Source organism: Phaethon aethereus (genome assembly GCF_964289735.1).
Source record: "Phaethon aethereus genome assembly, chromosome: 7".
Classification (NCBI taxonomy): domain Eukaryota; kingdom Metazoa; phylum Chordata; class Aves; order Phaethontiformes; family Phaethontidae; genus Phaethon; species Phaethon aethereus.
In genome coordinates, this window is record NC_138583.1 from 11493622 (window position 1) to 11506702 (window position 13081).

The 13081-nt window shown below is 36.6% G+C and overlaps 1 protein-coding gene across 1 annotated transcript in view; it reads left to right on the forward strand.

The window, feature by feature from the left end:
• PARG (poly(ADP-ribose) glycohydrolase) overlaps positions 1 to 13081 on the forward strand; it is a gene marked incomplete at its 5' end in the record, with an annotated part of 70798 nt that overhangs the window by 4121 nt on the left and 53596 nt on the right. Inside the window, 5 exons of the mRNA XM_082002239.1 lie at positions 1725 to 2708; positions 5221 to 5404; positions 6543 to 6665; positions 7994 to 8077; positions 9064 to 9138. Coding sequence (XP_081858365.1) covers positions 1725 to 2708; positions 5221 to 5404; positions 6543 to 6665; positions 7994 to 8077; positions 9064 to 9138 — 1450 coding nt within the window. The remainder of the gene's footprint in view (positions 1 to 1724; positions 2709 to 5220; positions 5405 to 6542; positions 6666 to 7993; positions 8078 to 9063; positions 9139 to 13081) is intronic.

The window sequence follows — 13081 nt, forward strand, 5'->3', positions numbered from 1 at the left end:
TGCAATTGTAAATGTGGTTGTTTATTTTTCAGTGATGTTTGTTAACAAATAGAAATTGAAATCTGTAGCAGTGCTAAAATGTTCAAGAAAAGCTAGGAAAACTTGTGATAATGATTAATACAGCAGTACACAGGGCTCAATTACAGGCTCATAGGTTGCAGTAAAGCAAAGATGTTTGTTTTTTTTTTAAGATTCACTTTAGAGTATTGCTTTTGTATGTCCTCCTCCAGCCTTGCTTACAGATTACAGCCTAGTCAGCTTTAAGCAGCGGGTTAGTCATGTGAACACTTCATGTGCCTTTCTATTGCAGTTAACATCATAATTTTAATTTATTTGAATTTTGACACTGTCTTTGTGCTAGATTTGATTTCTCATCTTAAGTTGACAACAGATATTGTCAATACCCCTAAACAGTCATTTATTGAGATGCAGCAGTAACATAACTTTCATTTTTGTTTTCTAGAGTTTTCAGTGCAGGAACAAATGCATAGATGGGGAATTAAATTATCATAACATGAAACCCTCTAAAATACTTTTGTTTTTCAAATAATCTTCTGATGGGTGAAGTTCCAAGCTATCATCTGTTGCTCCAAGCCCCTTTATTTTTTTTCTTTCTGTTCTGTACTGGGAAAGGTGTGAATGCTATCTCTTTATCCAGAGTGCTTTTTTAGAAGAGGATCTGTTATCATTCCTGGAGAGAATTAATGCCTTCAGGAATCTCTTAAGATGTTCAGCTGCTGAATTTAGGATAGTGTGATGATTGCGTATTTTCCTATTTAGTGTAGATGGGGAAACTGGGGAATGACCAGACAGTGCGCTTAGTTTGCATTGGTTATATACAATGTTGTAACAACACATTCTGGAGAAGGTATTGTTCAGAGTGATATATTCACCAGGACTAGTCAGGCGTTTTTTAATATTCATGTGGCATCTAAGTATTTTTCTTTATCAGTACACTGACACAAAAATTGGTACGTAAGTATGAAATGACTCACCAATGCCTTCTTGAGAAGTTTGAACTGGTCATCCAAAACTCATTTCATTTCCCTATGTAACTGTTAGGGCACATGGCTTTCTGTTCTTTGTGTATGACAGTGCAGAGCAAATTAGGTGATTTTTCTCTTCAAAAATAGTAATTGATTTAATGTGCCTTTTAATTTTTATGAACAGTTCTAAATATTTTTTTTTATGCTTTTGTATTGTGATTTTTTTTTTTTTTTAAGGGAGTCATGAGCTGCTTAAAGTAAGGAAGTAATAGGATGTTGTTGAGACTATGGACTACTGTGTCCTGGTCTTCTAAAAGATGAATTTGTGGCTCTGAAGGAATGGCTACAAAACCATTGTTTCCTTGCTTAGTGTATTTAACTGATTAAAATGAAAGTTGAGGAGGATTTTATCATGACTTCTAACCTTTTTCATCTGAGGAAAATAACGAAATAATAACTTAATACTGCTTAGATTTGAAACCAAGGGTAGTGAATCACTGGAATAGATTTCTGAGGCAAGCAACTGATGCGTCATGCTTTGGAACCTTTACGTGGTTGTTACTGAGCTGCATTCCCCAGTGCAGTAAAACTTGTTGATTCTTGTAGTGCTCGCTTACAGAGTATAATGGGTAAAGTTCTGTAGTTTCTATTGTATGTTTATAATAATTTCTTTTTAAAAAAATCACAGAAATTTCATTTGGAGATAAGACATTAAATTCCCTTACTTGTCTTCCACAGCTTACACAGCAAAATTAATAACAATACTGAAGCAAACCCCAAGATGACTTCCATTAAAAAAGAGAACTTTTGTGAGCATGATGTGAAAAAGCTAGAGAATATTTGTCAGCAGAATTATTCAAAGGTGTCTGTGGAAGTTGGTGCAAAGCATGTAAATTTGCCTCAGACAGGCAGCATGTATAACTGGGAGGCTGAGGACAAAGATCTAGTCTTAGACACAGAGCCTGTGAAGGGGACTCAGTCTGGAGACCTCTTTAAAAACGCCAACATTGATCAGATGCACAAAACTAGCAAGCAGGCTCAGAGAGGCTGTGAAGAAAGCAGTGACAATTGGACTCAGAGGAAATTATCATCAGGCCGGTCTTTGAAAGTGGGAGATACAAAACTTTCTTCAAAAGACACTGAGACAGGTGAACAAGTGGCTTCATGCAATTCATGGAAGCTGAAGAGTTGCAATTCTGTCTGTTTGACGGGTGAACAAGAAGAAGGGAATGTAGTTCTGGAAAGTCCACTGTCAGATACTGGTTGTGATGCTTGTGTATCTGATCTTGGGGGACCTGGGAAATTGACCAAACGTCAGAGCAGTTCAGGGGATTCACCTGCTTTTGAGAAAGAAAGTGAACCAGAGTCACCGATGGATGTTGATAATTCTAAAAATAGCTGTCATGGGTCAGAAGCTGATGAAGAAACCAGTCCATTTCTTGATGAGCGAGAGGAAATTAACATGTCAAAATCTGTAAACAAATCTTTTAGAATTCAATATGGGGATGCTGAACTGGAGTCAAGTCAGTCACGTTTTTCTGCCAAGGGCTGTGAAAGCTTTGAGGAAATAGATAATTCTGTTAAAGAGGATGGTCTGCATACAAAGTCACCAAGGATCTCTCCTGCTTCATCATCAGAATGCAAAGGTGCAAAACAAGGTGTGAAGAGAGACTCCAAAATCACCTCTCACTTCATGAGGATACCTAAAGTTGAAGACAAAAGGTAGTGTTATGTCTGCACCTTGATTTGTTTTTTCATACTCAAAAATTTCCTCTTTGGTTATAGCACTTTGGTGCTGGATTGTATAAAGAGTTTTGGAAAATGTGTGTTAAGGCACAAAGATAAACCTGATGTAAGCTTGAAATAACTTATTTTTAGGGACTACTTGTGTTTTTTAAAGGATATGTTTGTCCAGTGCAATTTTTTCCAATCATTGGACACCTGTTAAAATTGGGAATTAAAGACATTGTAGGAAGTTGATTTTGCTCCTGAAAGAAGTGATTTAAGCTCATGGGATTTTTAATGCTTGAAAACAAATTGTGGTACAGGAGTGCTTTATGGAGTGTAGCTCTAGCATGCATTCATTTCATTCAGATACTTGAGGAAACTGGTGTTTTCATGGTGTTGGTTTTTTTTAGTTTTGTCTGTCAAAAATACTGAATCTACTTTGTTGAAGCATTGGTGCTGCTGATGCTTTGATTGAAAGAGACATGAAAAGTTTCACTTTTGAAAGCAGTTGTATAGATGTGTAGGAGTGCTTTTCAGAGTTTTTTTGTCTTTATTCATAATTTGGGGGAGAGAAGGACTGGTGATTACATACTACAGCAATGGAAAGAGAAGCCCTGAGCACAACCCAGGACTTCATAATGCTAGATGTTGTAAGGGCAAAAGGATAATCTCCACTCTGAAGAGTGTGGATTTCAGTGGGAGCTAAGAAAGTGAATAAACAGCAAAAGAGTAAGCAGAAACGAGAGGACTCTGTATGTTGCTGTAATAAGCAATTATCTCAGTAGACTCAAGCCCTTAAGGTAGAGCAAGAAAGTAGTTTTGCACATCTTTACTGGGAGATCCCTTCTGGATGTGAGGAGCAGCACAAACCATACCTTTCAAGGCAATGAACAAGAGGGTGACAGAGAGTCAGCAGTGGAAGCTTGCATTTGAGAAATCTTAAATGATGAGTAGACTGGGAGTGGATTTGGAAAACAAAAAAGGTAGTTCTTAGGAAAAACGGGTGGTTGAAGGATTTGCTAAAAAAATTATGCAAAAGGGTGTCATAAAGTTTAAAATTTTGGGTTTAGGGAGTACTCTTTTCAATAACGTAAAATGAATTGCTGTTGTAGCAAAGCTGTAGAGGTTGAGGCTTGTGTTTGTTAGTGCTAGAGCATTGTGTGTTACAGTAAATCCATGTCTGAGAAGGGAAACTCATGCAAAAGTTTTGCTGTGTGGATAGACGGGAATCCTAGCAGTGCTTTACAGAATAATTAGTAAGGTAGAATATGAAGCTGTAGAGGTTTGGGCTGGTTTGTGGGTTTTTTTCTTCCTTCCTCCTTTTGGAGCCTAAACAAGATAATGTGAAGGTTATAAACCACAGTGCTGGGCAAAATAGTGGTATTGTCTACAGTGCTTAAGAGGGCACTTGGGAAATCTTAAAGCTTTCCTACTGGTTTTTGTTAGACCAGGTCAGATAATAGGGCAGATAATAGACCATCTCAGATATTAAATTGCAGAGAAAGCAGCAGTAGTGTATCAGGTTTCAGTCATCAGTAATGCTGTGCCAGAATTATCCTTTGGCTCTCAGATGAGCACAGTGAGCCTGTACCCCTGTGTCATGCCGATGTGGCTACACCATTTGCATGTCACTGGCCTGGTTGGAGGCATGGTCTGCACCTGAAGAGATACTGGTGAATGCATAGATGCAGCAAACAGGTTGGACAACGTCTTTTTCCAAGGGTGGAGTAAGTTCACTAAGGGGAATTTAGAGGTCTGAGCAATACCTCAAAAGTGCAGGCTTTTAACTTGTTTTGCATTTTACTCAGAACTTTCTTTTGCATGAGGAACATACGGTATGTTACATTAAATATAGAGCAGGTTCAGGTTATTCTTCCTCAAAACATCATAAATCCATGTAAATACCTTTGATCGTTAAAGAGGATTAGTTCATCTCTCTTACACATATTTGAATTTTGCAAGTGTTTTTTGAATTACTTTAAAATTTCTATTTCCATTGCAAGTATTTCATGCCTGGCATGAACTATACAACCCTAGAGAGAAAGGGTTGTGAAGTTTTTTTGTGGGTTTTTTGTTGTTGTTTGAGGAAGGAATGCGTGCATCTGTGCACGTGCATGTGTTTGTTTTCTAACAGTTGAGAAGGGGCTGTAGAGGGTATCCTGACAAATGCACACCAGTGAGTTCGAGTCCTGTCCCTAGATAAACAGATCCTATTGTGAAAGAGCATGGCTTTCCCTGCCTTGCTAACCTGTTGCAGTTCTGTGAAGGTGTTTGAAAGCCTGTAGAGTATTTTGGTAGACATCATGTGCTTACCTGTGTTGGGGAGGAGGAGGTTGTTGATGATGGGGGTTTTCCCCAAATAAAGCTTTGGCCTGGGGCCACAGCACAGGCTAGCGAATGAACTGACTCCGTTATAAATGTAACACTGGAGTGGAAGTTTGTGTATCTGCCTACCAGGTTTTTCAGTGGAAATAAAATGTCTCAATGTATTTTATTTTAACAACAGGAAAGAAAAGTGTGAATTCAAGCCCCAGAGACCAGGAAGGAAGATTCCTAAATATGTGCCGCCACCTCTTCCAACGAATAAGAAATGGTTTGGGACACCCATTGAAGAGATGCGAAGAATGCCTATGTGTGGGGCCTGTCTTCCTCATCTGCGACCCTCAGCTAATCATACAGTAACCGTCAGAGTACGATAATTCATTGTATTACAGGAAATAAAATTTCATGCTGAGTTGTTCAATAATACAAAATGCTAAACGTTAGTCTTATAGTATTAGCAGGTTGTAGAAGTCTGTCTTTGCCATTCCTTGCAAGCAGATGGGCAACAGATTTTCCTGAAAATTGACTTTTCTGATGCACAGAATTATGATATTAAGATCCAGAAGAAATGTAATTATGATTTTACTGCCTCTGGCTTGTTAGGGACAAGTATTTTTCTTTTGCATAGGGGGGGTGTGTACTTCCTTGTCCGAGTTGTAAACTGTGTGAATTTAAATACATCTGCAAGTAAAATTTCAACATTTTCATGTTCTATTTTCATTTTAATAGATTCTGTTTTGGGTTTAAGATACAGAAAAAGCTCAAGATATGAAAAAATAAAAGAATGGAGAGGAGTTTGTAGCATTTTTACCACTTTAGATCAAATCTGATATACTTGCCTTTAATCCTTTGGAGTAGTATGTAGTCAAATTATTGTTGAAATAAAATGTGTGACCAGAAACCTGTAGGGTCATGGATAAATCCCAAAGAAAAGCAAAGCACGTTAAGTTTAAATGCAGGTTCTGAGGGAATCAGTGCTACCAGAAGGCTGTATAGCAGATTAGGTCTTTAAAAACACAGTGTTATTTACTTTTACGTATCTGGTATTCTGTGGAGTGAACTTGAAGTATTGCTGTGTCTATAATGATTTCTCATCCTCTTCAGTGTTAGGTTAAAAAATATTTCTGCATATGACTATGCTTATATTTCAAATTAATTTTGAAAACATTTGGATCAATCTAGGTAGATACTTAAATTCGTAAATGATGAAGTCTTTAGGTGATAATTGAACATGAAATAATTGCACATATTGCCTTTATTTCAGTGTGTTTCAAGGGATCAAATGATAAGGTGGTACTCTTTTCACCAAGTATAAAGTAAGAGCAACAGATGGAGTTTTTTCTTACTGAATATCCATCATGTGGTTGCTGTGTAGCTTTCCCCTTTCCAAAAAGGGTGGTTGTAGATGAGAGCTTTTTAAAGTAAGTTTTTGCTTACTTTTTATTTCTTCCATTTAAAACCTGGAAAGTAGATCTGTGCTTCCCCCCCGTTCCTTCTGTGTTGCAGGTAGATCTTCTGAGAGAAGGAGAGGTGCCTAAACCTTTTCCAACTCACTACAAAGATTTGTGGGACAACAAACATGTTAAAATGCCCTGCTCAGAACAAAATTTATACCCTGTAGAGGATGAGGTAAGATAAAGTATTTACAGTTGCATAATCAAATAAGTTTGTTTACATACAGATGAGTTTTCAGTTTAGTGCATTTGCTCAGCTGGCAAATTGTGTGTATGGAATTGGAAAATCAGGATGATGAACATACCTGGTCTGAAAAGCTGGAGCCTGGGTCAGGACGCTTCAGACAGAGCAGAAGATTTTTAGTTTTTTTTCCCCCCATGTAATTTTTTTAGCTAGCCATTGATTTGATGGTGTATATATTTCTGTACTTGTATGGAATATAAGCTTATACTCCATATAAGTTATATATTTATATAAGTATATATTATTTTTGTGTGTGTGAAGCAATTTGGGCTGGCCAACAGATGCAAATGAATTTGTAACCATGTTCTGATTGTAATATTCTGTCAGGTATTGTTGGTAGACTGAGCTGTATCTGACTGCTATTCTACTAAACCAATGGCAGAGAGATTAGAGTTGGCCCTGCATGGTTTGTTTATCTGGTATTTCTTGTCACTGCTCAAGACTTACTTAAACATACCCACTGAAATACTTTAGACCGTGGTGAATAAAATGAGCAAGCGTATCCTGTAGTGAAGGCTGTATAATGACTACTGATACTTGAATCTGGAATAGAGAATTTTTCTAGCTTTTAGGAAATACTCTCAGTCTTTTAATTTATCAATTTTACAGATACAGTATAAAATGAATTAATTGATATTTCAAAGATAGAGTGTTGATAAGATCTTTGTCGCCAGTCGAGCAAGATGAGTTGTCTCTGCCCTTGTGGTGGTCTCATAAGAAATGTCATTATAGCTTGCAGTGGGCAATAAGACTTCTGCTGAGGAAAAATATTACAGGATGTCTTAAATTTGGGTTGATGCAAGAGTCAGACATAGCAATATGATTTCATAATCTGTGCCCTTAATGTTCTTAATACTACGTTTTTGTAAGGCTAGTTCAGTTTATACTTTTGAACTGTGGATTTTATAAACTGTGGTCATGTTTTATCTGCAAAATCCACTTTCTTCACAAGGACTGTGCCGAACATTATTTGTCATCCTTGAGATGGCAGGAGAAAGAGTGCTGCATATGAGAAAAAGAGCTCTATGAATTTTGTGAGTGCTGCAATTAGAAACAACTCTTAAGGAAGTAAAATGCAGTGAACTAGAAGTTATAGAAGTACTTTACAGTTACTCAAAATAGATGGTTTATTTTTGAAGAACTTCACAAATAAAGCAAACTTTATTTAAAAAAAATGTGGCAAGGAAGGCAATTATTAGTAAATATGACGCTGTTTTGAATAAGTTAATGTGACTTTGTTTCGGGCCTTTGTTTTAAAGAACGGAGATAGAACTGCTGGAAGTCGATGGGAGCTAATCCAAACTGCCTTACTTAACAAATTTACTTGCTCACATGATTTGAAGGTAAGCTTGTCAATTTGAAATAATGTCTATATACATATAAGTACATTCAGGCTCTCTCTGAAATGTTAGTGATTCTGGTTCAGCCCTATTTGTTTAATCACTTGTGAAAATAAACAAATCTATGCTGTTCAGGGGATTCCCTAGTGAATTAAGGGTCTCAAATAATGCGGCCTAAGTGTAACCACTGAATTTATTAGGTATTATTAAGACGAATTGTCTTTTATAAGTCTACATAAAACTCTTTGTCCAGCGGTATCTACTAGTTTGTGGTAAATGTAGCATGTAGGCTTTTTCTACAACCAGATGGTAGGGCAATGCACAGGTGAGAGAGTTTGAAATGGTAACTGTTCACACCAGTGTACTCCACTAAAATTGCAACAATTCAAGCTGCTGAAAAAAATCTGTAAGTTTTGGAGACTAGTGCTTTGTTGTTAACACTTACAGTTCTTGTTGAGTTTTAATGAATTGTGATTTGGAGCAGTTTAGAATTGCTATTATGTTTTTTTTGTGAAGAATAATATAATTTAGATTATACTTGAAAGTCAGGGAAGGAGAAAAATGCAAAAGCTACAGATAAACTTTAAACGATTAGAAAGGGCTCCCCTGACAATGAATAAAATTTCCCTTAATAATACTTTATTTGGTATTTTTTTCTTGAGAATTTTTTAAAGGTCATTATTGTTGTAATGTGCCTATTCCATCTTGTTGTGTTTCTGATTTTTTTAAGTTCCTAAAGTGCTAACTTCTGCTATATTGCTGAGGTACATTTTTTGGTATTTTTAAAGAGAGCAACCATGGGATGGGGAATGTTTATGTTGTGTGTTGGAGATGCATCATATTAATAGAGTGTTATGGATTTTGTTAGGCTCTGTAACAGGTTTTAGCCACTAGATGGTACTGTTCCTTCAAAAAGGAATTTAATAAACTTGTTTTTCTTCTGTTAATAAGTATCTTTTCAGCTTTATTTTGTTGTGCTCTTTCTGTAGGAGGCTATACTGAGATACAACGTTGCTTATTCCAAGAAATGGGATTTCACAGCTCTTACCGACTTCTGTGAGAAGGTAAAACCAAGTTGATTTAACATAGAAAGAAAAGTACTTTGTATGTCTCAATGCATTTGGCTTTATTTCCCTCTTGAAGAGTAAAAGTTTTGCAGTCATCTCTATGTGGACAGATATTTGGCTGGTAACTTCAGTTGAAGTTGTAATTACACTTTACAAACTGGATTAATTTTAAATCTTAAGCAATAATTTGGGTGCTTCAGTAGTAGCTAAGGTTACTGAAAGTAAGAGGAGAAATTCCTTTTCTCTGTTTTATGAAAACTAGATTTATTAATAAATTGTATTAATATTTCCAGTGTAATGGTTTCTTGTTTTTGAAAGTGTTGCTCCTTTTTTCCTCTTTTTAAACAACTTTATTATATTACAGTGGTGGTGGTAAAGACTGTGCTTTGCTGGTCTAGCAGTAAAATTTTGCTATATGCTGAGATGTTGAATTTAAACTGTAGAGCCTTTGAAAGTTTGGGGTGCTTTTTATGATTTCATGTTACCTTCCTGGGAGAGGATGGAAAAGAAAAATGAATAGTAGGTGGCAAAGGCACGTATGACTAATGTTAATGTATATCCTGACTGATGATCAGAAACTATGGTAAGTCAAGCAGTATGGGAGATTAAATGGGATGCAATAGAAATTGTTATATTTTTCTTCCACCAGCTCAGAAGTACTTTTAAAACATGTGTGCTTGTTTTCTTGGGAGGGGCTTGCTAAACTGTATAAGGTTCAGTGGAAACTAACTTGATTTTAAGTTCATTTTGTTAGTTTGTATGTTTAAAGTACGTCTGCTTAATTCATGTGATTAGAGGAACTGTTCTTTCTATTGCACATTTCCAGTGCATATAGGGGCTACTATTTTACAACATGAGTTTTGTTTTGCAGGCAATGCAGTGTTGTTCTTACTGACAGAAAGTACCACTAAAAACACTGCTGGTATCAGACTCATTGGCCATGATTGCTACTGTGTTTGCCCATCTTGCCAGTTTAGTGCTCCCTTCTCTCACCTGTGGGGTTCCCTGTTTTTCGGGCTGGATGGTAGAGGCTGTGGGCATTTGGCATCTTTGTTCCTGTTGACTCTTGTACTAACCAAAGTTAACTTGGCCTGTTCAACTGTTCACTCTTGTGTTATTAAAGAACACCTATATTAGAGTGTTTTAAAGTACAAGCAAACTACTTATTTAAAAATCTGACTCAGGAATGTACCAGATGTGCATTGTATTGCCTCAAATGTGACTGAGCTTGTCCTGATGTGTACGTGTCATGCATCTGGGAGTTTGGAAATGATGAGTGATTAGATTCAGAGATGATCAGCCAGGGAGAGTAAGTAATATTGTCTGTCTCCAGAGAAAAGAAGAACAATAGGAAAATAAACTATCTTTTGGGCATCAATCTTTTACTGAGGGTGAAAAGGCAATTCCTGTCACCTGGGAAAGGTGATTTATTTGTAAGGTTCACAGATGAAAGGAGAGCTGTTTCAAAACATGAATTTTAGACCAAGGTGAAGAGTGTGCAGCAGTATATTAAATAAGGAACAATGAAGCACTGCAAGACAGTGGCTCCTTGTAGACCTTTTGCTCCAGGAGCAAAATCTTACCATGGCTTTTTTTATTGAATATATTGTTTGGTGAACAGAACAGGTGGAGGGGATACATCTTGTAGAAAGGTGTTTAAATCTCTTATTATTAAGGGATGCATGAACTCTTCCAAGTTCTGTGAATTAACAAGGCATCTGCTTTCAAAAACTGTTTGCAGTCTTCTTAAGTGAGCGCTTACTGAGTAAAAAATTGAGATCCTCTGTGGAAATGACCTAAATGTACTAGCTGTAGTGAAGTGTAGCTTTTGAAGTTACTGTGTTAGGGAGTTAATGACTAAGGGCTTAGCATTAGCTTGTGTATTTTTTTGTTTATCTTATGGTTTTGAGGGAACAGAGGAACTGTTTCATGTGACGTTTCTCAGTGTGAGTTGAGAGGCTTGGTTGAAAGGAAAGCTGGCTTGAGGAATCAACCCAAAGGGAGGAGCAGCAGCTCAACAGAGGGAGCAATAGTCACAAATACATATTAAAAGAAAAATATTAAAACAGCGTCTATGATCATCAAGTATCTATTTATATTCTTGGGCACTATTGACTTCTAATACATTCTAAACAAGAATTCTGTGGTCTGATTTGGAAGGGAGCTACGTCCATGAATGTAATGGTGTCTATTTTAGTGATTCATTTAAGGCCACTGTATTCAGATATTACTTCAACAGGTCTGTGCCTGGTAAATTATAAAGTACCATTTGTTGTTTTATCTTCTGACCCTGGACACAGCTCATCTTATCTATTAATCTGTTAAATGTTTTCATAGCAGTCTTACATTGTGTTTCCTATTTCAGGTAGTTTCTTTCGAAGTTACACAGTCAAAATTCACATTATTTTTAAATCCTATTTGTAAGATTCGAATCAATTTCCTTGTAATAACAATAATTATCAGTTTCTTGGACTTAAGTTTGTTTTCCTGTAAGATTAAAACATTCAGTTTTCTTAACTAATGGGAAATAAATATCATGTATGTGAGCCAGGATTTTTTGCAAAACAACATACCCTGACATGTACAGGCTGACCAGTTTTACGGTTTGTCCAAAGTGTTGTCAGAAGAGGGAGCCCTCACACTATTTTAAGAAGATTCTTTTGGATGCCAGTTGATGTATGGAAGTAAAATTCCTGTTTGTAGAGTGAAGTAAATTTGGGAGCTTGGGTGGTATTTTTTTTTCTTTTAAAAAGTTCATAGCACCCATCAGTAATGTGCTTAAAGCTCTCAGTAGCTTGTTTGCTTCAGTCATCTGACAGTTTTGTTGTCCTCTATGGAATTTCCACACTGTTGTATTGATTTGTTTTGCCATCAGTTTGTTAATATTGGCAAACAAGCTTAGGATTTATTCAGGTTATTACTTGGTGGATGAAAGTTGTTAGTGCTAACATTTTTCTTCTTATTTGCAAAGTTCTTGTCACTTGGAAATCATCCTTGCATCTGTTTGCCCAGAACTTACCTAGAAGCCAGACAGGAAAGAGTAAACAACCAGCAGAAAAGGAAATGTGAGGAAACCACTGTGGATGGACCTGTCTCGGGACCCGCAGTGTGTTGTAGATTTACATGAATGGTGATAGGTTGCGAATTTATTACATGCTCACATGATCAACAGTGCTATGTACTGTAGTAGTTTTTACTTCTCTTTCTTGTAGATTTGCGCTTGCACTTGTAGGCAAGACCAAATTATTTTTCTTTTTCCCAAGTGCATGAAATAAAAAAAATAGTAGTGAGGTCATTCAAGGCCTATCTCCCAACAACAGCAACTTCATTTAAAGGGAAAAATAGGGCTTTATCATTTAAGACAGCTACACAGTCTGCTGCTTTAGTTTGGGCCTGCTTCTTCTTTGTTTTTATTGTATTGCTTTGAAGTCTCTTAAAGCTTAAGCATGATTCGTGTTACTGTTGTTTTATGAACTCTTCTTATTTCTTGCATCTGCCCTCTTGCAGGAACAGAGGAGTGTTTAAGTCTGAAAGTGACATGACATTGTATAAGCAGTGCATAACTTTCTTTAAAGTGATTCTTCTTTTAAATTCAGTTTTAGTTGCATGGTATACAAGAACTGAAGTCAGCAGGTTTTATGTTGTGAAGCTTCAGGAACTTTCATGATGTAGAACCTCTGTCATTAAAATCTGAGCTCTTCTGAGATGAACAGTTGGTGAGCAGCCCCACAACTTGTTTTGTCCTTTACAGTAGAGCTGTATCAAACTGAGTTATATAGTCACATCTAAAACTTATGAGCTTTAGCAGCAATACTTAAGTTAATAACAAATTTACTGAAAAATATGTAAGATAGTCACTTAAAGTGACAAAATGGAACTCTGCAGGCAATGAAGCAACAATGGGCACTTTCATTGCTCATGTGGTTTAATTTTAGACTTC